This window comes from Oncorhynchus tshawytscha, linkage group LG02 (genome assembly GCF_018296145.1).
Source record: "Oncorhynchus tshawytscha isolate Ot180627B linkage group LG02, Otsh_v2.0, whole genome shotgun sequence".
Taxonomy (NCBI): Eukaryota; Metazoa; Chordata; class Actinopteri; order Salmoniformes; family Salmonidae; genus Oncorhynchus; species Oncorhynchus tshawytscha.
This window is the reverse complement of record NC_056430.1, coordinates 33,516,008-33,541,260: the sequence shown is the minus strand read 5'-3', so window position 1 is coordinate 33,541,260 and position 25,253 is coordinate 33,516,008. Positions and strand designations below refer to the sequence as shown.

Genomic DNA, 25,253 nt, shown 5'->3' with positions numbered 1-25,253 from the left:
TTGGTCAGGTAGCGGCTTCCATTACCTCACTGCTGAAGGGGGGCCCGGTACGTTTGTAGTGGTCGACTGAGGTGGACAGGGCTTTTGGTCACCTGAGGGCTCTGTGTACCTTGGCTCCCGTGCTGGCCCATCCGGATCCCTCTTTGGCGTTCATAGTGGAGGTGGACGCGTCCGAGGCTGGGATAGGAGCCATGCTCTCTCAGTGCTCAGGTACGCCACCGAAGTTCCGCCCCTGTGCCTTCTTCTTGAAGAAGCACAGCCCTGGACGCGGACATTGAGCAGGCGTTACGTGCAGAGCCAGCTCCCATCCAGTGTCTTGCTGGACGTCTGTACGTTCCGTCTGCTATCCATGACCGGTTGATCTATTGGGCCCACACGTCACCCTCCTCTGGTTATCCTGGGATTGTTTCGGACGGTGCGCTGTTTGGTTGGGAAGTACTGGTGGCCTACCTTGGCCAAGGACGTGAGGGTATATGTTTCCTCCTGCTCGGTGTGCACCCAGTGTAAGGCTCCTAGGCACCTGCCCAGAGGGAAGCTACACCCATTACCCGTTCCACAGCGGCCTTGGTCGCACCTGTCGGTGCATTTTCTTACCGAGCTCGCCCCTCACAGGAAAACACCACGATCCTGGTCGTTGTGGATCGGTTCTCTAAGTCCGGCCATCTCCTCCCTCTACTCTGTCTCCCTATGGCCCTACGGATTGCGGAGGCCTTGTTTACGCACGTCTTCCGGCACTACGGGGTGCCTGAGGATATAATGCCTGTCAAGGTCCCCAGTTCACTTCGAAGGTCTGGAAGGCGTTCATGGAAGGCTTGGGGGTCTCGATCAGCCTTACCTCTGGGTTTCATCCCGAGAGTAATGGGCAGGTGGAGAGAGTGAACCAGGATGTGGGCAGGTTTCTGCGGTCATATTGCCAGGATCGGCCGGGGGAGTGGGCAGCGTTCGTGCCCTGGGCCGAGATGGCTCAGAACTCGCTCCGCCACTCTTCCACTAACCTCTCCCCCTTCCAGTGCGTACTGGGGTAAAGCCGGTTCTGGCGCCTTGGCATCAGAGTCAGACCGAGGCTCCTGTGGTGAATGACTGGTTCAGGCGCGGGGAGGAGATATGGGACATCGCAGAAAGCCAGCGCAGACCGTCACCTCAGTGAGGTCCCGGTGTTCGGCACCGGGGGACCGGGTCTGGCTCTCGACCCGGAACCTGCCCTTAGCTTACCCTGCCGGAAGCAGTCCTGAGGAGAGTGAATGAGGTTTGTTATAGGTTATAGCTTCCCCCTGATTACCGTATTAACCCCTTGTTCCATGTGTCGCTCCTCAGGCCGGTGGTGGTTGGCCTGCTCCAGGAGTCTGAGGTGCGGGAGGTTCCTACGCCCACTCTGGACATCGAGGGCGCCCCGGCGTACTCTGTTCGCTCTATTCTGGATTCGAAGCGTCGTGCAAGGGGCCTTCAGTACCTCGTGGAGTGGGAGGGGTATGGTCCGGAGGACAGGTGCTGGGTTCCGGTGGAGGATGTGTTGGACCCGTCAATGCTGCGGGAGTTCCATCGTCTCCGTCCGGATCGCCCTGCGCCTCGCCCTCCGGGTCGTCCCCGAGGCCTGCGTTGGCGCGCAGCTCCAAGGAGGGGTACTGTCACGACTTCCGCCGAAGTCGGGGCCTCTCCTTGTTCGGCGGCACTTGGAGGTCGGTGTCGCCGGTCTTCTAGCCATCATCGATCCACTTTTCATTTTCCATGTGTTTTGTCTTGTTTTTCCTCACACCTGGTTTCAATTCCCTCAATTACTTGTTGTGTACTTAACCCTCTGTTCCCCCCATGTCTTTGTGTGGGATTGTTTATTGTAGTGCTTGTACAAGTTCCCTGTGAGCGCACAACGGGTTATTTTTGTGCCCATGTATCTTGTTGTTCTGGATGCCGTTGGTTTTGCTAAATAAATCTCCGGTTATCACCCAGTTCTGCTCTCCTGCATCGGACTTCTCTGCCACCAATTACGCACCACGCTACACCAGGTGTCTTATTGAATGTGAAAAAGGTATTGCACAGTCCTGACAACTCACTTAACTATGCCTGAGATTTTCACTTACTAGAAACAATTTTAATACCAAACTACCCAATACCAAATACAAACATTACAATAATTACTGTACACACACTTCTTTTCAAATTTCCATAGAATGTGCTAAGTTTGACAGCCATTTCGTTAAGAACCAGGAAGATAACGTGGCCAAGGTCTCTCCCCCACACATGTGATATCAATGAAAAGCCCAGAACAACATGACTTATTACAGTGGCTTGTATGGCCTCTGAGGTACGGACCAAGAACTGATGTCCACTAGAGAGGAAAACAATGAATTGCTGAGTATTACAATGACAAACTAAATATTGTATGGCTGTTTTGTAGTACTTATGTCAGCCTTTAACAAGGCTCCAGAACTGACAGTTTTGTGTTTATGAAAATAATGCAGCAGAGTACATTAACTTGGATGACACACCTTATTAATGGGAGACAAAAAGTGTTAGCTAAAAGCTACATCTCCAAAAAGCTACACCTGCAATCTTCTGCCGCTGCTACAGTATGCTGCCAATCAGCAGGTGATGTGCATGTTGTCAACAGAAGAGCCAGTGAAGGTACAGTAGGTTACTGGCAAGTATTGTTAGTAGCAGTGTGTGTCTTGTAGGTTACTGGCAATGTTTTGTCAGTATTAATGTGAATTTTACAATGACTTACTAGGTAAGAAATGACAAATTCACAAAAAAAGAATTGCCATTAATTTACTTACAAAGTTGGCAGAAGAGGCAGTATCAAAAGAAGTGCATAATTTGCATCGCCATAACCAACTGCTACAACACTTCCACTGACGGTTGGCACAAATGCACATTTATTTGACCATGCCCCAAAATATGCTAATGTTCCCTACTAGTATATTTCCCCCACTTACAGTTAAAGTCAGAAATGTACATACACCTTAGCCAAATACATTTAAACTCAGTCTTTCACAATTCCTGACATTTAATCCTAGTAAAAATTCCCTGTCTTAGGTCAGTTAGGATCACCACTTTATTTTAAGAATGTGAAATGTCAGAATAATAGTAGAGAATTATTTATTTCAGCTTTCATTTCTTTCATCACATTCCCAGTGGGTCAGAAGTTGACATACACTCAATTAGTATTTGGTAGCATTGCTTTTAAATTGTTTAACTTGGGTCAAACGTTTTGGGTAGCATTCCACAAGCTTCCCACAATAAGTTGGGTGAATTTTGGCCCATTCCTCCTGACAGAGCTGGTGTAACTGAGTCAGGTTTGTAGGCCTCCTTGCTCGCACACACTTTTTCAGTTCTGCCCACACATTTTCTATAGGATTGAGGTCAGGGCTTTGTGATGACCACATCAATACCTTGACTTTGCTGTCCTTAAGCCATTTTGCCACAAATTTGGAAGTATGCTTGGGGTCATTGTCCATTTGGAAGATCCATTTGTGACCAAGCTTTAACTTTAACTGATGTCTTGAGATGTTGCTTCAATATATCATCATAATTTTCCTACCTCATGATGCCATCTATTTTGTGAAGTGCACCAGTCCCTCCTTCAGCAAAGCACCCCCACAACATGATGCTGTCACCCCCGTGCTTCACGGTTGGGATGGTGTTCTCTGGCTTGCAAGCCTCCTCCTTTTCCTCCAAACATAACGATGGTCATTATGGCCAACTAGTTCTATTTTTGTTTCATCAGACCAGAGGACATTTCTCCAAAAAGTACGATCTTTGTCCCCATGTGCAGTTGCAAACCTTAGTCTGGCTTTTTTATGGCAGTTTTGGAGCAGTGGCTTCTTCCTTGCTGAGCGGCCTTTCAGGTTATGTCAATACAGGACTTGTTTTACTGTGGATACAGATACTTTTGTCGCTGTTTCCTCCAGCATCTTCACAAGGTCCTTTGCTGTTGTTCTGGGATTGATTTGCAGTTTTCGCACCAAAGTATGTTAATCTCTAGTAGACAGAACGCGTCTCCTTCCTGAGCGGTATGACGGCTGTGTGGTCCCATGGTGTTTATACTTGCATACTATTGTTTGTACAGATGAACATGGTACCTTCAGTCGTTTGGAAATTGCTCCCAAGGATGAACCAGACTTGTGGAGGTCTACATTTTTTTTCTGAGGTCTTGGCTGATTTATTTTGATTTTCCCATGATGTCAAGCAAAGAGGCACTGAGTTTGATAGTAGGCCTTGAAATACATCTACAGGTACACCTCCAATTGAGTCAAATGATGTCAATTAGCCTATCAGAAGCTTCTAAAGCCATGACATCATTTTCTGGAATTTTCCAAGCTGTTTAAAGGCACAGTCAACTTAGTGTATGCATCACACTGGAATGGTGATACAGTAAACTATAAGTGAAATAATACTGTATGTCCGTAAACAATTGTTGGAAAAATTACTTGTGTCATGCACAAAGTAGATGCCCTAACCGACTTGCCAAAATTATAGTTTGTTAACATCTAATTGTGAAGTGGTTGAAAAACTAGTTTTAATGACTCTAACCTAAACTTTCGACTTCAAATGTATATTTCAAAGCGCACTATGCACACAATGCCCCATAAAGATAAAGCAAAAACATTTTTCATTTATTTTTGCAAATATATTAAAATAAAATAAACTTCAATATCACATTTACATAAGTATTCAGACCCTTTGTTGAAGCCCCTTTGGCAGTTATTACAGCCTCGAGTCTTATTGGGTATGACGCTACAAGCTTGGAACACCTGTATTTGGGGAGTTTATCCCATTATTCTCTGCAGATCCTCTTCAGCTCTGTCAGTTTGGATGGGGAGCGTTGCTGCACAGCTATTTTCAGGTCTCTCCAGAGATCGGGTTCAAGTCCAGGCTCTGGCTGGGCCACTTAAGGACATTCAGGGACTTTTCCCGAAGCCACTCCTGCGTTGTCTTTGCCGTGTCCCTGTCACTGAAAAACATCCCCACAGCACCTCCCTGACCAAGACCCTTCTCACCCATTTGCTCAGTTTGGCTGGACGGCCAGCTCTAGGAAGAGTCTTGGTGGTTCCAAACTTCTTCCATTTAAGAATGATGGAGACCACTGCATTCTTGGGGACTTTCAATGCTGCAAACATGTCCCTCGACACAATCCTGTCTCGGAGCTCTATGGACAATTCCTTTAACCGCATGGCTTGGTTTTTACTCTGACATGCACTGTCAACTGTGGGATGTTATATGGACAGGTGTGTGCCTTTCCAAATCATGTCTAATCAATTGAATTTACCACAGGTGGACTCCAAGTTGCAGAAACATCTCAATGATGATCAATGGAAACAGGATGCACCTGAGCTCAATTTTGAGTCTCATAGCAAAGGGTTTGAAAACTTACTGTTCGTAAATAAGGTATTTATGTTTGTTATTTTTAATACATTTGCAAACATTAAAAAAAAACTGTTTTTGCTTTGTCTCAATGGGGTATTATATGTAGATTGATGAGGGGAGAAAAACGATTTAATCAATTTTAGAATAAGGCTGTAACAACAAAATATGGAAAAAGTGAAGGTGTCTGAATACTTTCCAAATGCACTGGTGGCAGGAACTTCAGGTAGCTAGCAACCAAGAGGTTGTGAGTTCAAATCCCAAGTGAGGTTGAGTAATCAACATACAGCATCATACTGTCCTTTCACATTAACACCTTCATTTAGTTGTAAAAATACAGTGTCATGGTATCACATGTTGAGATTTTGCATCTCCATGTTGTCACATGTATTTCACACGAGATCGTGTTTTCACATGTTCACCTGTTGTCACATGTAGTTTCACGGTATCACATGTTGAGATTTTGCATCCCCATGTTGTCACATGTATTTCACATTAATTTCACATGAGATCATGTGCTTACATGTGCTAACATGTCACGTGTAGTGTTATGTTATCACATTTACTTCACATTGAATCACATGAGATCACACAAGATCACGTGTAGATAATCTGAAATTCGTGTGTTTTTTCTGTGTGGGAAAAAGACCTGGGCTGAGTTTTACATAAAGTCCTGGTGTGTGTGGGTTTGGATCACGCGGCTCGGCTGCGGGGGTAGTCTGGTTTGGGCAGAACTCTGAGGATGTGGAGGTGGTAGATTTGGCTGCTGCTGAGGCTACGACTGTACCTCAGGCTAAACTGGCACCAAAACTGTAAATTGTTGAACATCATCCAATGTTTAGGCTTCAAGTGCAGATACTCCCCACATTCATATGCGCACACGCAATGCAGTAGCAAGTGCACACACGTAGACACACACACACACATCATTAACTACTAAAGACCATCACAGAGATTAGCGCGCAGTATTTCGGCAGTATAAATATGTCTATTATCCCTACATAGAGGCTTAATTATAGATGGATTAATTAAACTGTGTGTATGTGTGTGTGTGTGTGTGTGTGGGGGAGGTCCCCTGCTGTAAGATGAGACCTCTGTGGGACAGGGAGGTACAGGTATGTGTCACTGCTCTACTCCAATCATGATTACATAACAGGGAGATCCTGACTCATGACAGAACTGGGGAATTCCTCACCTTATACAACTCTGTGGGTGTGTAGAACTCAGCTTCTGACTCTGACTCTGGGGTGCAGAACATGGAGGTAAATTTAGCATGTGGAGATTACATTGAGCGATGGCTTCCTGATGGATCTGGCTCCACACAGCTGACTCCCCCAGCTCTGCACTGACATACATGGCTCTAATTCTCTAATAGGCCACAGCTAGCTCGAGGTCACAGAGGCAGAGGTAAATGGCACCATATTCCTTTTTAGGGCACTTCTTTTGACCAGAGCCCATAGAGCTCTGTTCAAAGGTAGTGCACTATACAGGGACTAGGGTGCATTTGGGACATAAGCATGGTTACTGGGAACAATCACACCCAGAGGTTCCATGATGTACTTTCTGACTTCTCTGCCTCTGACTCGTGGCACTACTATCTCTTCTATAGTGTTTATACCAAGTTTCTTGGGTAAGTTAATGAGAGTCGCTCTGTGGTAATGTGATCAGTGATTCATTGTTTGATTAAATTGACTGGAGAGGAAACCCTGTCATAGTGGTGCGCGTAATGACCCTTTGCGTTGTTATGAAAGCCCAGCCATTCAATTCCTAATGCTAATGACCCCCAGCCAATAGGATACTTACGTAAATCCCCACAGGGACAGTTAATACCACCCAGCACCACTACAGACAGACATAGCATGAGTCTCAAATGACAATCAATTCTCTATATAGTGGACTACTTTTGAACAGATCCCTATGGGCCCTGGTCAAAAGTAGTGCACTCGGGAATAGGGTGCCATCTGGGTCACAACCATAGACACAGGCGCCTGTCCTCAGAGCTGGGCTTTAAACTTAATGTGTGTTTGTGTGCATATCGGGGGTGTTAGATGAAAGCTGAAGACAAGTATATTTGATCTAACTTATCTGATCTTTAGTGGCGTCCATCAGCGCTGCTCGCATGTTTAGGTTTCTCTCTCTGCAGACCAACATTGCTGAAACAGAGTATGGAAACCATAACACACTCCATGTATAGATAACACAGGGCCGGGGGGTTGAGGGGCTTATTTTCTTCCTATTTGTCTGTTTGTTTCAGGGAGGGAGAGAGGGAGGATTCTAAAAGTGGACTGGTGAAAGGATGGCGGAATGGAGGGAGAGGAAGAGGTGTGACTTGTCAGTGTGGGCTGCATGTAGAGTCACTAAAGTGGGACATACAGCTTGTCCCTCTCTTCTTCTACCCTCCTCTACCTCTCCTCCCCTCTCCTGTTCTCCTCTCTCTCTCCACTGCATTGCGGAGGTGCAGACCCAGAAATGTCAAGCTAATGTCATGAGGATGTATTTGCTCTTTTTTTCTCAATCTCTTTCTTTCCTCTCTTTCTCTTTCACAGCTCCAGTTCTATGACTCTTTAAGTCTCTGTAAATGGGTTAAACCACCTCCTACATCCCTACTGATGATGCTTTCTCTTTTTGAACATAAAGCAGCAGAAAAAACACATTTGGGTAATACTTGACACACAGGAAGATGAGGGTGTATTCGGTAACCAATGGCAATATGAGTTTCAGAACTGCATTTGAAGCTAGTGCACAGACACACATGGCTCTTTCGCCTCTCTGGTGAGTGCCTTAGAAAGCTTATCCTTGCTATCATGTGTGTGTCAACGTGAATTTGACCATGAGTTCACACAAGGCAGCTCTCACTTTGTCATCCTCTAAGGTCAGAAGGAATATGTTTACTTCCTTATAGATATTTGAGCAATCTTTAACAGTTTGCTGTGCATTTGAGAGACAATAGCCTGAGAGACAATTAGAGCTGAGGGCAGCTGACCTTATTGAGCTGTTCTATTCTGTGGCATTGATGAGTCGCATGCTTCGCTCTCTGTGCCTCATGCCTGGGGCATGTGTGTGTGTGTGTTTGGGTTATGACGCTGCTACAGTACCATCCCACTATAACAGCGTATCCTCCCACCCTCGACCTCCATCCTAAAACAAGCAGTGTACTCAACACTCAGTCAGTGTCAGTAATGAGGACACAGAGAAAAACTAAGATGACTACAGATGTAGAATCTTAATTTGATCACTCTTTTGTTACTGAGAATTTTCCTGCGCCTTACATAAATTCACAAAAAACCCTCACTAACTCAAAAATATTGCCTGCAGAAACAGGATTTGAACATTTAGTCCATAATGTTGCTTGATTGATGGTTAACAGTCAAGGATGGTCAGATAAATGCACTTTTAACAATATTGCACTTTTCATGTAACCTAATTTTAGCCAGCTAACCATCAATCAAGCAACATTATGGACTAAATGTTCAAATCCTGTTTCTGCAGGCAATATTTAATATTATTTTGCTGTGACAATACAAATTAAGAGCCTACATCTGTATTAGAACTGACCTCCCTCTTCTCTCTTTTTAGGTCTCACTTCTCCACCCCACTACTTCTTACTTGTACAGACATCACAATTGTTATATCGCCTTGTTTATTATTGTCCTGTCCCGTCTCTATTGTGATGATCACTAATCTCTCACATTCAGTGTTTCCTTTGAGACAGTTTGGGCGCATGGAATACAAAAATGGCATTTTTGGTATTGATACAATATAGACTAAAGAACAGATGGCCAATAGGGGCCAGAATTAGAATACTGAAGGTATTATAGGCTGATAAAGAAAAGAAAAACAGTCAAGGATGGTCAGATAAATGTCATATTATTACCTGGCACTTCCCTCTTTGATCATGTATATGCCTGCCTCATGATTGATACATCTGCTGAGCAAATGATCAGTACTGTAAATAATAACTGAAGTACAGTAACAGCATCAACAGTAGCTATTAGCACAACCTAGTTGCTAATGAAGTGTTTACAAAACCCCCAAGTCGGATAATAGGAACAGGAGCAGCAGGTACCAGGGGAGGGGTTTGTATCTAGAGAGGGAAGAACTGGAGCAAATGAATGGTCATTAGTCAAAAAGAGTAGGAATCACTGGAGTGGTATGCAGTATGAGTAGAGCATGGAGTTTTTCTTGCTCAGATCTGGAAAAACCCCTGGCCCTATGTAATAGGTATGAGTATGTATGATGAAACGTGCATGAACTAAAGATGACCTAACCAACAGCCTTACAACTGAGAAACAGGATACGTTGTGAAACAGAAAGAGAGATAGACAAAAAAGAATGAGGAAGAGTTGAAATAATGGGGGATACTGTTGAAGAAAGTAACGAGAAAGAGAGGGACCCTGGGAGAGGGAAAGAAGGAGAGCACTGGATGATGAAGGATCCAGCCTATATAGAACAAGGTGTCTGCAACTTTCAGTTACCCCAGAAAACAAACTTTCCCCCCTCACTATTCTGGGTCAGGAAGCCTCAAGGGAGAGGTAAGGAACAGAGCAGTGCTGCCATTTCTCCTGCCCTACTCTCCTATACTGCATACTGCTGTCTGTCTGTCTGTCTGTATCGCTCAGGCCCCGCTGCTCGCTCTGCTGAAGCCCTCACAGTGATCTGAAACCAGATACATTGCACTTCTGCTTTATTAGTGCAGTTACAGTTATACACAGACACAGTTGAAATACGTGTGGGAGTATAAATAGCCCACAGAGACTTTAGTTTATTTTTGAGTCTTTTGTTTGGGCATGCCTTTTGTATTTTTCCTTTTTGTACATATTTATGTTCTCATCATCATCTAAACAAATAATAATCCACTTGGACAACCAAGAGTTGAAGAGAGACAGTGCTGGTCCTGGACCACAGTAAGGTTGCCGTCTCCCTGAGCACATGTACAGTACATTCAGGTGAACAGCACACTATTCTCATGCTTAAGTTCAAAGTCAGATTGCGCACTTTGTGTTTTTTGTTATTTTACTACTGTAATGTCAATGTCTCTCCCGAGCCCGTACGGGAGTTGTAGCGAAGAGACAAGATAGTAGCTACTAAACAATTGGATACCACGAAATTGGGGAGAAAAAGGGGTAAAATAAAAATAAAAATACATTAAAAAAATCACTGAAGATTTTGGGAACTTTGGTAAATTACCAGTAGCTTTGCAACCCTAGCACAGGGTAATTAGAAGAAATCACACAAACTGACACATGCAAAGGATATCCGACCTTAGTCACTTTACTTGTCTGAGAAACCCCCACGGTTTGAAATAAATAACTCATCCAGTACAAAGTCCACTACAGTAGTTATGGCTAATAGCAGGGTTTCACATCAGGGAAACCACTCTCATTATAAAGCTGAGCTGTGGCTTGATACAAATAGGAATTTGACATGTTATGTAACTTAATGTTGAAGTCTCTTTTTTGTCATTGATCTGATATAACTGATATATCCATGGTTAGCTAACTCCAGGCACTGGGCTTAGTGAGTTTGGCACAGGTCGACCAAGACACAGGATTAAAGAATAACATTTAGGAGAAGAGTGCACTTACATTCCACTTTCAGTTCCATTCTCATTTTATCAGTGCAAATAAAGCAAAACAATATTTGCCTATCAAAATCTATATGTATTTACATGAACTAGTTGCTGTATGCAAGGCCATTTCAGAAAATACAGTACATGACAAAAATGCAGAGCAAAGAAACACACTAAATGCAAAAAAAACAAGACATATCATTTAATCACAATTGTGTTTTTAACGTTCGTTTCAGGACTGTTCGTTTCAGGACTGAAGCCCAGCTGAGCATTCTATGCAATGCAGTCTAAATACACACGTATAAAAAAAGGTGCTATCTAGAACCTAAAAGGGTTCTTCGACTGTCCCCATAGGAGAACACTTTGAAGAACCCTTTTTGGTTCCAGGCAGAACCCTTTCGGTTCCATGTAGGACCCTTTCCACAGAGAGTTCTTCATGTAACCCAAGAGGGTTCTACTTGGAGCCCAAAAAGGTTAAACCTGGAACCAAAAAGGGTTATCCTATAGGGACAGCCAAAGAACCCTTTTAGAACCCTTTTTTTCTAAGAGTGTAGGTGCTGATTAGGATTTTGTCTGAAGTGCATTACTGTGGCTTGGAAACAACATTTCAAAAGGAGGCAAATAATTAGTAGGATAAGCTTTTGTCATCATTGTGATGTCACCAGATTGACTTGAGGTGCAGTATAACTTTAGCTAGCTAGGTAAAGTTGGGGGGAGAGCACTGACATTTTTGCTAGCTAACATTAGCATTTCTAGCTATTTCTGAGGAACCATGTCCATGTTACATCAGCCCTGTGTTCCCTCGGCCCTATGCTCTATCAACCTATGTTCCCACAGCCCTATGTTCCCTGGGCCCTATGTTCCCTCAGAGGAAGGGAGTGATTACAAATATTTGACATAGCTTATATTTTTCACAGCCTTGATGTACACATACAGTGGCTTGCGAAAGTATTCACCCCCTTGGCATTTTTTCTATTTCGTTGCCCTACAACCTGGATGTTTTTTTTAAATGGGGGGGGGGTTGTATCATTTGATTTACACAACATGCCTACCACTTTGAAGATGCAAAATATTTTTTCTTGTGAAACTAACAAGAAATAACACAAAAAATCTTGGCACATCTAGCCACTGGTGCACAACTGAGCAAAAGGAGAAGTACATTAGTGTCTAGTTTGAGAAACAGACTAATCACAAGTCCTCAACTGGCAGCTTCATTAAATAGCACCTGCAAAACACCAGTCTCAACGTCAACAGTGAAGAGGCGACTCCAGGATGCTGGCCTTCTAGGCAGAGTTCCTCTGTCCAGTGTCTGTGTTTTTTTGCCCATCTTAATATTTGATTTTTATTGGCCAGTCTGCAATATGGCTTTTTCTTTGCAACTCAACTAGTCGAAAGAAGGTCAGTTTTATTGCTTCTTTAATCAGAACAACAGTTTTCAGCTGTGCTAACATAATTGCATAAGGGTTTTCTAATGATCAATTAGCCTTTTAAATTGATAAACTTGGATTAGCTAACAACGTGCCATTGAAACACAGGAGTGATGGTTGCTGATAATGGGTAATGTAGATATTACACAAAAAATCAGCCGTTTCTAGCTCAATAGTTATTTACAACATTAGTAAGGTCTACACTGTATTTCTGATCAATTTGATGTTATTTCAATGGACAAAAACTGTGCTTTTCTTTTAAAAAACCAAGGACATTTCTAAGTGACCCTAAACTTTTGAACAGTAGTGCATTTCAGTTACTTTTGAGTATTTAGTGTAATTTGTATTCCACTACAAAGAAATGTATTTTGCAACAAGTTACACAATTTCAAAATACAAAATACTTTTCTACACCATTTCTTATAGCGACTCGCACTTCTGTGGGCTCCTATCACCCCAAATGTACTGCATTTGTATCAGAAGTGTGATGGCACTATGGTGTGATAAAAATGTCTGCTAAATGACCAAAATGTTATGTGAAAATGAACACTTACAAAGCACACTGGGTATTTGATTAAAATACAAATGATTTGGACAATAAGCATTTATGCCAATTTTGATTGAAATTGGTTTAGTGGGTACTGAGGGAACATAGGGCTGAGGGAACACAGGGCCCAGGGAACATAGGGCTGGGGGAATATAGGGCTCTGGGAACATAGGTTGAGGGATCATAGGGCCCAGGGAACATAGGGCTGAGGAAACATAGGGCTGGGGGAATATAGGGCTCTGGGAACATAGGTTGAGGGATCATAGGGCCCAGGGAACATAGGGCTGAGGGAACAAACTTTTCTAGCTCAAGGCAACATTGCCATCTCTCTAAAGTAAACTTGACGACATCATAATGATGGCAAAGTTGTTTTCTATTAATTATTTGTATACTTTAGCAATGTCATCGTATTTCCAGGCTTCTATAGCGTCATTTTCATGAAACAGTCATTAGCCCTCGTTCAGAAAGACCATAAACCATCAGTCGGACATCAATATGCTGCGAGATCTAACAACGTTGGTTAGATCGGCAACAACCGAATGAGGTGCAATCCATGAATAGTCATCCTTTGAGCAGAACCTGTGCTTTAAAATGTCAGGCATTCATTAAGGTACGTGAAGCTGGCTAAGTCGAGTGCAGGAAAGTGTTCTGATAAAATAAAGAAATTGAGAATTCATTCAGTAAGTAGTGCCATAGTGCCATATTGGTTTAGAAAGGCTGTCTTGCACTGTGAACATGACAGCACATATTGGGTCTAATGGGAGGGGGGTGAATGAACCCACCATCTCAAACCTTGGTGGATGACGTAATAATACATATGTGCTGTCATGTTCACAGTGCAAGACAGCCTTTCTAAACCAATATGGCACACAACCTTTATGCTTCTGACATCACATTAAAACAACGGTCACGTTGGCATGTGGTCAACGTGTATTAATAACAGATTCAGCATTTTCATAACCTCTGGATGTAGGTTACACCCTAGTAGTACATGCAGTTTAATAACATTTACTGTTATTGTTCACTGAAAAAAATCTAGTTTCAACTAATTATTATTAAGTAACAGACTTTTTTTCTGTTTACTCAACTTTTCGTGTTATCTGAACAGCAACAAAAATTGTTGGCCCAAACTTAGCTCCAACTTGTGAAAACTTAGGCAAAAATTCAGTCAATTTAAATGTAAATTATTATTTTTATTATTATTACTTAACTAAAAAAAGCTGGGCAACTGGTTACACACACACACACACAGTGCTTTTAACATGCAATGTTTTCAACTTACAAATTTGACACGTTGACATGATTACCTACCATGCATGTTCATTTATACAGAAATTATTCATATAGCAGATGCTCTTATCCAGAGCAATTATGGTTAAGTGCCTTGCTTTAGGGCACATTGACAGATTTTTCTGTCAATGTAGGCTCTGTGATTTAAACCAGTGACCTTTCGGCCCAATGCTCTCAACTGCTAGGCTACCTGCCATCCCCACGTCCCCATTATTCAACATGTGCTCACCTGGGATTTGAACGCACAACCTTTTGGCTCATGGCATTCCAATCTTCCTGCTACACCACCATGTCTGTGTCAGTCCTCAGTTAATCTGACTATTCTCTCATCATTGATTTGATTTACTTGTTTCATTTGATGGTTTTCTGTCTGGTTGTTTAATGTTGGTGGGGTATATTACTCTATATTACTTTTAATGTTACTCCTTAATCCAGCATTTCCCAAACTCGATCCTCTGGACCCCAAGGGGTGCATGTTTTGTTTTTTGTCCTAACACTACACAGCTGATTCAAATGATCAAAGCTTGATGATTAGTTGATTACTTGAATCAGCTGTGTAGTGCCTGGGTGAAAGCCAAAACGTGCACCCCTTGGGGTCCTGAGGAGTGAGTTTAGGAAAACCCTGACTTAATCACTATGATAAATCAAATATTTTTTCTTGAGTGTACTTTTAATAGAGCTGAGATTTACTTTGAGGTGCAAAGTGTAGCAATGCAGGTGAAATCAGTCATTGACACAGACATGGTGGCTCAGCGTGCACTAAGAGGTTGTGTCTTCAAATCACAGGTGAGGACATTTTCAATACTGCAAGGGCTCTCTAGAGGGTGGTGTGGTCTGCACAACGCATCACCGGGGGCAAACTACCTGCGCTCCATGACACCTACAGCACCCGATGTCACAGGAAGGCCAACAAGATCATCAAGGACATCAACCACCGAGCCACTGCCTGTTCACACCGCTATCATCCAGAAGGTGAGGTCAGTACAGGTGCATCAAAGCTGGGTGGGACCGAGAGACTGAAAAACAGCTTCTATCTCAAGGCCATCAGACTGCTAAACAGCAATAACTAACTCAGAGAGGCTGCTGCCCACATTGAGACCCAATCACTGGACACTTTAATAATCAATCACTAGTCACTTTAAATAATGCCACTTTAATAATGTTTACATATCTTACATGACTCATATCACATGTATATACTGTATTTTATACCATCTACTGCACCTTGCCTATGCCACTCGGCCATCTCTCATCCATATTCTTACAGTATATGTACATATTCTCATTCACCCCTTTAGATTTGTGTGTATTAGGTAGTTGTTGGGAATTGTTAGATTACTTGTTAGATATTACTGCACTGTTGGAACTAGAAGCACAAGCATTTCGCTACACTCACATTAACATCTGCTAACCATGTGTATGTGATCAATAAGTGTTATTTTATTTGATATGAATTCCTGTATATATGAACATGCAAAATGTAATCAAGTTTGTGCCCCCCAAAAAATTGGGTTCAGGTAACACTGCCCGAAAAGTCTGTGGAAACTGTTATTTAATAATAACTAGTTGAAACAACTACATTGTTTTACAGTGTTCTTAATTAAAATAAAATAAGATATCCCCATTCCATTTGTATAAGTAATCCAGAGTGGTTAATGCCTTGAAAAACTGGAGGGAGAGTCATAGGTAGCCTTGGTGGAATTTTCCAGAAGGGTACGTATCTGGGACAGCTTCTCTCTTGGCTCTAGGCATCACACCTGCTGTAGCAGCGGGATGGGGACGTTGGAAGATGACAAAGTAGGTGAGCGTGTCCCCTCCTTTAAGAACACCATGTCTTGTTCTCTCCTCTCCCAGTCCACACAGTAAGACACAACCGTCACAGCTGACTAAAGGCAAAATGAGCATCTTCCTCCTCTTCCCTTTTTGTTTTACATTCAGGCATTCTGAGGGATGGCTATGTGTCGTAGGAGAGTGGCAGCGAGGACTCCAGGGTAAGTCTGAAAGGTGAGTTATAGGGCGCGTTCCTCTGTCCAGGCGTTACTGACGCCTGCCAGATCTTATAACGCCTGGATAGGTATTTTACATATCAGCCAACCACATCATATGTTATAGTAATCTGTCAGTCGATGACACAGTCAATGACGTGGCACGCAATCATTGGTTGATACATGCAACGTCTGAGCAGTGGAACGCAACCACAGTCTCGACAAACCACCCAAGATGGCCACTGCTATAAAACTGTGGCTTCCTCCATGGCATTCACCCATCTGGATAGAGAAGAAAGTGCTGACTGTAATAACATTGTAATAACAATATGATTGTTGTGTTGATGCTGTTGTCAATGTGAGTCACACCTATGAGGTTACTGAATGAGGCCTGTAACTGGGGTCAGGAGTTCTACCTCACTAAGTAAAAGGATAAAGGCTATAACTTGGGCCCATAGTTTCTCCTGGTCAGATCATGTGGTCATAAAAGGTGCAGTGCAGAGCTCACCTCTCAGCAGTGTGGTTGTTCTCGGCCTTAAAGGTGTAGTACAGGGTCTTCTTGTGGTACAGCTCAAAGACGTTGGTTGTCTCCTCTCCACCTGGCCTGTCAGGCAGCTTCACTGTGAAGCCCAACAGAGGCAAACTCTCAGACGCCACCTTCTCCTGGAGAGAGAGAGAGAGAGAGAGAGGGAGAGAGAGAGAGAGAGGTGGAGAGAGAGAGACAGAGAGTAATACAGACAGAAAGAGACCAACATAGTCTTCAGGGTGTAGTTTGTGGGGTTTTTATGTAGGGGTGTAAGTAACGGCTTGCCAAATCCATGGTTCGGTACGTATTGCGGTTTTGGGGTCATGGTTTTGGTACAAAATTAAATGCCAACAGTTACTGTAGTTAATGTTGTTATTCCTGATTCCATATATGATCATGAGTCATATAATGTCTGATGAGAGTACAATCAGGAACATCAACACTTTGTATTTTCTTAAATGAAAACACAAGATTACTCAACAACACACACAAAAAAAAAATATGCATGTGAAATCAATATGTAAACATGGCTCAGACATTGTATAGGCCTATGCTATAATGTTTTCTTACAAAGAGAAAAAGATTGGCACTTGTGTGACTCTCATAAAGGGTGCGTGTCTCTAGCGCGGTAATTCTCATTTACCACTCCGGGGTAATGTGATGGGCTGTCACTGTAACTTCTTCAGGATTGGTGGGTCTCCTGCAGGACGGTTGAGCTAACGTAGGCTAATGAGATTAGCATGAGGTTGTAAGTAACAAGAACATTTCCCAGGACATAGACATTTCTGATATTGGCAGAAAGCTTAAATTCTTGTTAATCTAACTGCACTGTCAAATTTACAGTAGCTATTACAGTGAAATAATACCATGCTATTGTTTGAGGAGAGTGCACAGTTTTGAACATGAAAAGTTATTAATTACACAAATTAGGCAGTCTTGAAACAACATTTTTAACAGAAATGCAATGTTTCATTGGATCAGTCTGAAACTTTGCACATACACTGCTGCCATCTAGTGGCCAACATATACATTTCACCTGGGCTGGAATAATACATAAAGGTCTTTCTCTTGCATTTCAAAGATGATGGTACAAAAAAAATACAAAAAAACGTTTTTTTCTCTTAGAACTTTTACCAGATCTAATGTGTTTTATTCTCCTACATTCCTTTCACATTTCCACAAAATTCAAAGTGTTTCCTTTCAAATTTGACCAAGAATATGCATTCCTTGCTTCAGGGCCTGAGGAACAGCCTGTTAGATTTGGGTATGTCATTTAAGCGAAAATTTAAAAAAAGGGGCCGATCCTTAACTTCATAAGAAGATGTTTTAATTAAGTAGCTCTCTATAGTCCTGGAGGTTCATCTATCTGTAGCAAGCGCAACACATGGTGCATTGGCCAATTCACTGGCAACTTCGGCTTTAGCTTGCTTATATAGAGCGGGTACTACCTGTTTGCTGAAATTGGTGCGAGAGAGCTAATTTTGTAATGTGGCTCGAATACTTTCATGAGGCGCTGGACACTGGCGTAACGCAATTTCTCTGGACCCTACCCTTTTCCTAAAATACAAAATTGAATGTGTCAGCCAGACAGCTACTCACAAAGTATAGACTACCGATCGCTGTCCATGGTGCTGAAATTGCGACATGTCTATGTAGCTGCTTATCGAATCGACGATAGGCTTTCTTTTGTGCCAGGGCTCGAACCAGGGACCCTCTGCACACACTTGGGGCGGCAGGGTAGCCTAGTGGTTTGACCGTTGGACTAGCAGCCGAAAGGTTGCAAGTTCAAATCCCCGAATTGATAAGGTACAAAACTGTCGTTCTGCCCCTGAACACTGTTCCTAGGCCGTCATTGAAAATAAGAATTTGTTCTTAACTGACTTGCCTAGTTAAATAAAGGTAAAATAAAAACATCAACAACGGACACGAAGCATCAATTAACCATCACACCACAAAAGCCGCAGCCCTTGCAGAGCAAGGGGAACAACTACTTCAAGGTCTCAGAGCGAGTGACGTCACCGATTGAAACGCTATTAGCACGCACCACCACTAACTAGCTAGCCATTTCACATCGGTAACACTTGGAAAGAAAGTTGTTGTGAATAAAACCAGTCTATTAATGCCAAATAGTACAGTCAGTCCACCCTCAAAACACTAGCTTACTAGGGATTGTTTCATTATGCAGTGTATCCTATAGCTATACAGTATTTAACTGGTATTTATACACCTTTTATAAAAAATACAAATAGCCTAACAATTCTCCTGAAGTATTCCTACCTGCCTCTCTCTGTATCTGTCTATTTTTCTCTTTCTTTCTTGAAAAGAGAAAGTAGCTACCGTATGCTACTGCATTGCCTTGAATGTTCGTGTGCAAACCACTGCCTGTAGGCGTAGGTTGCAGCCCGACTATTTTCTATACTAAGTATTGACAACCCAGACAGTCTTTCCTGAGAAATTGTATATTAAATGTCCATTGTGCTGCACACAATTTAAACTATACCCTGAGATAAGGGACTGCTGATATTGCAACCACACAACTCAAACGCTGGTTCACCAGTATGAACGAAATTGTGATTTTTTTTGTTTGAGCCCTCAAGAACTGTTGCCCGCTAAAGATGATCATCTGTTTGCATCTGCCTACGTATGTCCCCAGAGCTTCTATTACAGTTCATCTCTTTCCGTAACATGCTGAGGCCGGAAATTAAGGAGAATGAGAGGCTCAGTTAAAGTGAGAGAACTACCTAAGAAGCATTATGACCAATGATAGGCGCATGGGCCCCTCAGGGGTGGGGCCCATACCTATCTCTCTTGTAATTTCTTTGGCCTGGTCAGAATCAGTTGAGAGGGGCTGCTTGAATGCAGAGTGGAGAGAAAATCTTATGTTGATGGGTTTTTTGCGTTTCCGTCTGGATCCGGTGGTAGGAATACTGGGGTGATGTCGGCATAAATGTGTCCACATCTTTCAGGTGTTGGTAGCTGCATAGGCTATTCTCGTTGAGCAGTGGCAACATCATCTCTCTGTTCATCGCTGTTGTAATTTACTGGGAGGCCAAAATGTTCCCAAACTGGAGATTTAAACAATGATGTATCCTCCTGGTTTATTAACCCCACCACTCTCCATCGTACAGAACTAGTTCCCGGCTCCACCTCACAAAAGGATCGTTTGAAATGCGGCAATAAATATTAGAATTTTGATTACAAAGTGCACATAGGCTCTAATGATTTTTTTCAGATGAGATTTACAGCAGTTTAGCCTAGGGTTTTATTTTTAAAATATATTGTTTTATGTATTCATTCGGGTTCACAGTGCGGACCGAACTGACGTCCCCATACCGAACAGTTCATTACAAATACAATTACAGTTACACCCCTAGTTTTGTGAATAGATGTACCATAGTCCCCTAGTTTTGTGAATACATTTACCATAGTCCCCTAGTTTTGTGGGCATTCAGAAACTAAGAAAGTGGAGCTATACTAGAGAAACTCAATGCTCTTTCTCCATCTGAGTTGGGTATGTGTAAGTTACAGATTTACAGGGAGAGGTGTTGTAGGGGTGAGGTGTGTGTGAGGGTTCAGGTTTAAGGGGAGCGTGTGTTCCCCCTCACCTCGCGGGCCTGGTAGGTGTAAAGCACCTTGTCTTTGAGTTGGAACCACAGCCTCTTCCAGTTCCTCTTGCTCCTCTTACTGCGCTGTAGAGTACCACTCATAGAGCCCTCCTCTGACACACTCGCCTGGAGACAACACAGGAACAGCCATTAGTTACATACATAACAGTGCACAGCGAAAAGTATACTGCCACTTAATCAGTACAAACAAGGTGCATGAATTGAAGACAAAATTATTGATATTTTTGCTGAATTTTCTATAATAATTTCTACAATTATCGATTCTTACAATTATCTTATAATTCTAACATCGTAATTTGGGTCCAATAATAAAGGAGTACTTTTCAAATGAATAACAGTACAGGACTGAGTAATGTAGCTACAGCAGGATGTGGACAATTGCTTTCGCAATGTCAATGTCAACCTCAACCAATTCCCTGCTCATTTGGTAGAATAGGAGTGGTGTGTGTGTGTGGATACCTGGCTCAGAGATGCGGTGCCCTTGCGGTGTCTCCACAGGCTGGGAGGGTGAATGTTCTGGAAGACGGCAGAGAGTGGGCGGCTGGAGCGACGGTTAGAACGAGGACTGTCACTACCACTCGCCCCAGACACATCTCCTCCTATGGCGGCAGAGATCACCTTAATACTGGACTCACACACATTCAATGTGCTCCAGTAGTCAAGGGGGGCATGTATAGTACAGTACAGTATAGTACAGTATAGTACAGTACAGTATAGTACAGTACAGTATAGTGCAGTGCAGTACAGTACAGTACGGTACAGTGCAGTATAGTGCAGTGCAGTACAGTGCAGTACAGTACGGTATAGTACAGTACAGTACAGTGCAGTGCAGTACAGTGCAGTACAGTACAGTATAGTACAGTACAGTGCAGTACTGCAGTACAGTGCAGTACAGTACAGTACAGTACAGTACGGTATAGTACAGTATTGTACAGTATGGTACAGAACAGTATAGTACAATACAATATGGTATAGTACAACACATTATAGTATAGTACAGTACAGTTTAGTACAATACAAAACAGTAAAAGGCAGGAGGCGTAGTGTACCTCTCTTCTTGAGCTCGCTGTAACAGTGGTCACACACTTTGGCCATGTGGTCCTTCAGGTACTTCAGAGGGTATCTGTTCCTGGAGCAGCTCCGACACACAATCTGAGTAGAGCAAGACCAAGACCAGGACACGTCAGAACACTAAACACACACAGGTCAGACCATAGACTACCATACACTCCAGCCACATCATACTGCACAAAACTATGCTTCTAGGTAACACAGCCATTCCTTTAAAGATTTTCATTCCATGTGTGTGTGTGAGAGAGACTCACCCTCCCGCAGGCGTGGCAGTGGTGTCTGCGCAGTGTGAGGCTGAAGTCTGAGGTGCAGTTCATACACATCATCACATGGGATACAGGCACCAGAGTAGGAGCCTTCTCCCCCAGGGACAGCCACAGACGCTCTCTGGCCTGGGAAAGAGAACGGACAATATAGTTTCAACATGCGGCTACCACACTAGACTTCACAGTCACACTGAGGAGACAGGCTGCAATGTAGCCTACAGACACCTGCAATGCTATGTAACTTTAGAAAATGTATGAAAATTGGTTTGCTATTGTCATTGAGTGGGGAGCATAACCATGTTATTGCTAAAATTGCTAACATGACTTTTATGTAGGCACCGTCTCCCAGTCAAAGTCCTCCTCACCTCTCCAGAGCAGCTGCTGAAAGTTCCAGGTCCTCTGGCGTGGTCAGACACTGTCCGACTCAGAGTGTGGAACCAGTCCTCTCTCTCACTACAGGAGCTGCACAGGGACACACAGAGCACAGGTCATTAAGCCCTCTTACTGTACGCATTCTCATTTACCAGTAATGTCCCACTGGGCACAGACGTCAATTCAACATCTATTCTACAGTACGTTGATTCAATGTAATGTTACTGAAATGACGTGGAAACTTTGATTCAACCAGTGTGTGTCCAGTGGGGTGTTTGACTATGTTACCCAGTGTTTACTTTTAGAGGTATAAATGGCCCGGGGTGGTCTAGATACGTGGTCAGGAAAATAACACTGACACTACTTGTAAAAGAGCCTAGAAGCCTGGCACAAGAGGCATCACTATAGTTAATTCACTGTTGAGACGATAAAATTGGTGACCACGAGAACTGTGAACCCCAATCATTATACCGACCAAGGTGTATGTATTAGTGTGACGCACCTGGCTGCCAAGGTGATGGAGATGTCTGCTCCCTCGATCCTCAGAGCGTTCTGCACATCCTCTATGATGGGTTTACTGACCTGGAACATCAATCATCAAAAGCACATGACATAGACTGATGAGGAATCAGTGAGAGAGAGGACAGATAGGTTTAAAAAGGAAGCGACATTGAGAGGATGGCAAGAGTGTGAGAGAGAGAGAGAGAGGGGGGTGAGAGAGAGGGAGAGAGAGGGGGATGGTGAGAGAGAGAGAGAGAGAGAGAGAGAGGGGATGGTGAGTGGCAAAGTGAGATGTTAGGGAGGGACAAAAAATAAGTGAGAGGGAGTGAAAAAGATAGAGACAAAGTTTGAGAGATGGGGGCGAGAGGGGAAAAAATGTGAGAGAGGGGAATGAGTGATGGGGAGGGGGACTCTGACCTTCATCCCAGTCAGTAGGAGGGTGTTCTTCAGTCTGTATTTCCCATCCTGCTGAGGGTAGGTGTACAGCAGCACATCATTCATCTATTAACACACAAACACACTCATTATTCACTGACAAGCCTCAGAATCAAGCATACTTTCATGTTTTATTCTCAAAGCCAATGAACAAGATAATACTGTTACAAACATTCCACTGATTCAGCTGTTGGATAGAACAAGTGCACGGAGAAATTAAACAATGTGAAATGCATACATGGACTTATTCTCAGTACTAAAATCCTTTTGACATTATGCCTGCATGCTAACTGACCACACGATGGCGGTCTAAACTCCTCTTTAAGGAGGAATTGGGCTGTTTTAGTGATCATCATTTCATCAGATTTGATCACTTTTGTCAAGACGTTGACCAATGTTGGTTACCGCCTTTCAAAATGTGTTGCATTAAGGGTATATACATTTTTCCACATGTCGACTGCATGACCTTTACAACAACAATGTGATCAAAGTTCATAATCTTTCAACTGCAGTCAACTGGACATTTCTGCAGTTTCTCCTCACCAACTGCAACTTGAAGTAGGAACTGAAGCATTGTGGGACACAACCTTCTTCTGTTTTTTTGGACTCAAAAGGCACTACATGCTCATAAATGGTTGATGTCGCCACCTGTCATTGGTTATTAGCAATGCATGTTTACTGTTTTGGTTGGATGACTATTTAGAGCTTAAATACATCTTCATCCTTACAATCTATGTACATAGGCCTACATGTGATCCACATTTCTAACATAAATAAATGAAATATTAATGAGCAAGTAACCCAGACACCAGTCGTGGGGTTAATACCAAGTGCATTAGACTGCTTGGCTTATCACTTTTCATAGTGTTTACCCAGTAATTTATGTGAACCGATGTACATGTAGTCTAATCCTTTTCATAGTGTTTACCCAGTAATTTATGTGAACTGATGTACATGTAGTCTAATCCTTTTCATAGTGTTTACCCAGTAATTTATGTGAACTGGTATATATGTATTGTGTTATATTTTTCTGTACAGTGAGTGTTTTGTCCTTCATGTGATTTAATCAAATTCTGTTATTTACATGCTTAATGACAAAAGCAACATACAGGTTGAGAATTAGGGGAAAGGGTGATACCTAGTCAGTTGTACAGCTGAATGCCTTCAACTGAAATGTCTCTTCCACATTTAACCCAACCCCTCTGAATCAGAGAGGTGCGGGGGGCTGCCTTAATCAACATCCACGTCTTCTGTGCCTGGGGAACATAGGGTTAACTGCCTTGCTCAGGGACAGAACGACGTTTGTACATTGTCAGCTCAGGGATTCGATCCAGCATACTTTTGGTTACAGCAGAAGTTGTCTGACTAGTTGTCTGTGCATATGTACGTCCTCCAACATTACTTGTCGACTTCCGTCTACAGTCGGCTACTTTGGGTTTACCACTCAAACGCGCCCAAGGTCTCAACTCAGTCACTTGGTATAACATACTCTGGGGAGTAAGCGACCAATCACATTCACCTTAAGAAAAATGAAATCACGCCCAACAGGCCAATGGATGCCGAGCCTGCCGTCGGAAGCACCGCCTTCCTGGCTATAATACTGGGGTCTCGCATTAATTTCCTCAATTCTTCAGCTCGCCTGGAGGAAGAATGTGTCACGCAGTTTACAAACTTTTCAAGCACACAAAGACGACAAGATTCGGCTCTGACTTAGGTGTCTGTTAGTGGGGAGAGAGTACTCGTCCCTCTAGATCAGGGGTATTCAACTATTGCGAGGTCCGGAGCCTTCTGGTTTTCTGTTCTACTTGATAATGAATTGCACCCAAGTGTCCCAAGTTTAAATCATTCCCTGATTAGAGAGGAACAATGGGAAAATGCAGTGGAAATGGCTTTCAGGTCCAGATTTGAGTTTGAGAGCCCTAGATGTTGTGAGTTTTGGGTCTTGGTCTCAGTTTTTGAGTTTGCTAAAAGTGAACTACTTTCTGCTCTGCTTGTGTAGCTAACACTTCCTTGCTTCGGTAGGATGGTCAGTGGTAAGAGTAAGTTCAAAAAGGTTAACCAGCTGAGTTTGAACCTCCAACTGTACCGGGCATGTGGTTTCACAATGAAAATGAAACATACTCACGAGTGATGTCCTGTTTGCCTTGGGGTGGAAGGCTCAGAGCAGTTTGAGTGACTATTGTCTCTGGCTGGGTTCAACTTCCATTGGGGGTCAAGTTGACTTTGTGAGAAAGATTGGGGCTGCTGGCGAAGGCTCTTCCAGTGAAGCGACCTCGGGAA

At 43.0% G+C, this 25,253-nt stretch overlaps 1 protein-coding gene across 3 annotated transcripts in view; it reads right to left on the bottom strand.

Moving 5' to 3' along the window:
- Positions 1–15,525: 15,525 nt before the first annotated feature.
- The window catches only part of LOC112262872 (FYVE, RhoGEF and PH domain-containing protein 5), a 65,705-nt gene continuing 55,977 nt past the window's right edge, over positions 15,526–25,253 (bottom strand). For 2 of the 3 annotated variants that reach the window (XM_042297080.1, XM_042297087.1), the window contains exons 13-21: positions 22,956–23,039; positions 22,540–22,619; positions 22,031–22,127; positions 21,654–21,791; positions 21,378–21,480; positions 20,788–20,927; positions 20,308–20,433; positions 16,685–16,839; positions 15,526–16,458 (exon numbers count right to left, since the gene is read on the bottom strand). In XM_042297080.1, coding sequence (XP_042153014.1) covers positions 16,422–16,458; positions 16,685–16,839; positions 20,308–20,433; positions 20,788–20,927; positions 21,378–21,480; positions 21,654–21,791; positions 22,031–22,127; positions 22,540–22,619; positions 22,956–23,039 — 960 coding nt within the window. In that variant the 3' untranslated portion in view covers positions 15,526–16,421. The remainder of the gene's footprint in view (positions 16,459–16,684; positions 16,840–20,307; positions 20,434–20,787; positions 20,928–21,377; positions 21,481–21,653; positions 21,792–22,030; positions 22,128–22,539; positions 22,620–22,955; positions 23,040–25,253) is intronic. The other variant, XM_042297092.1, reaches the window with a different exon arrangement.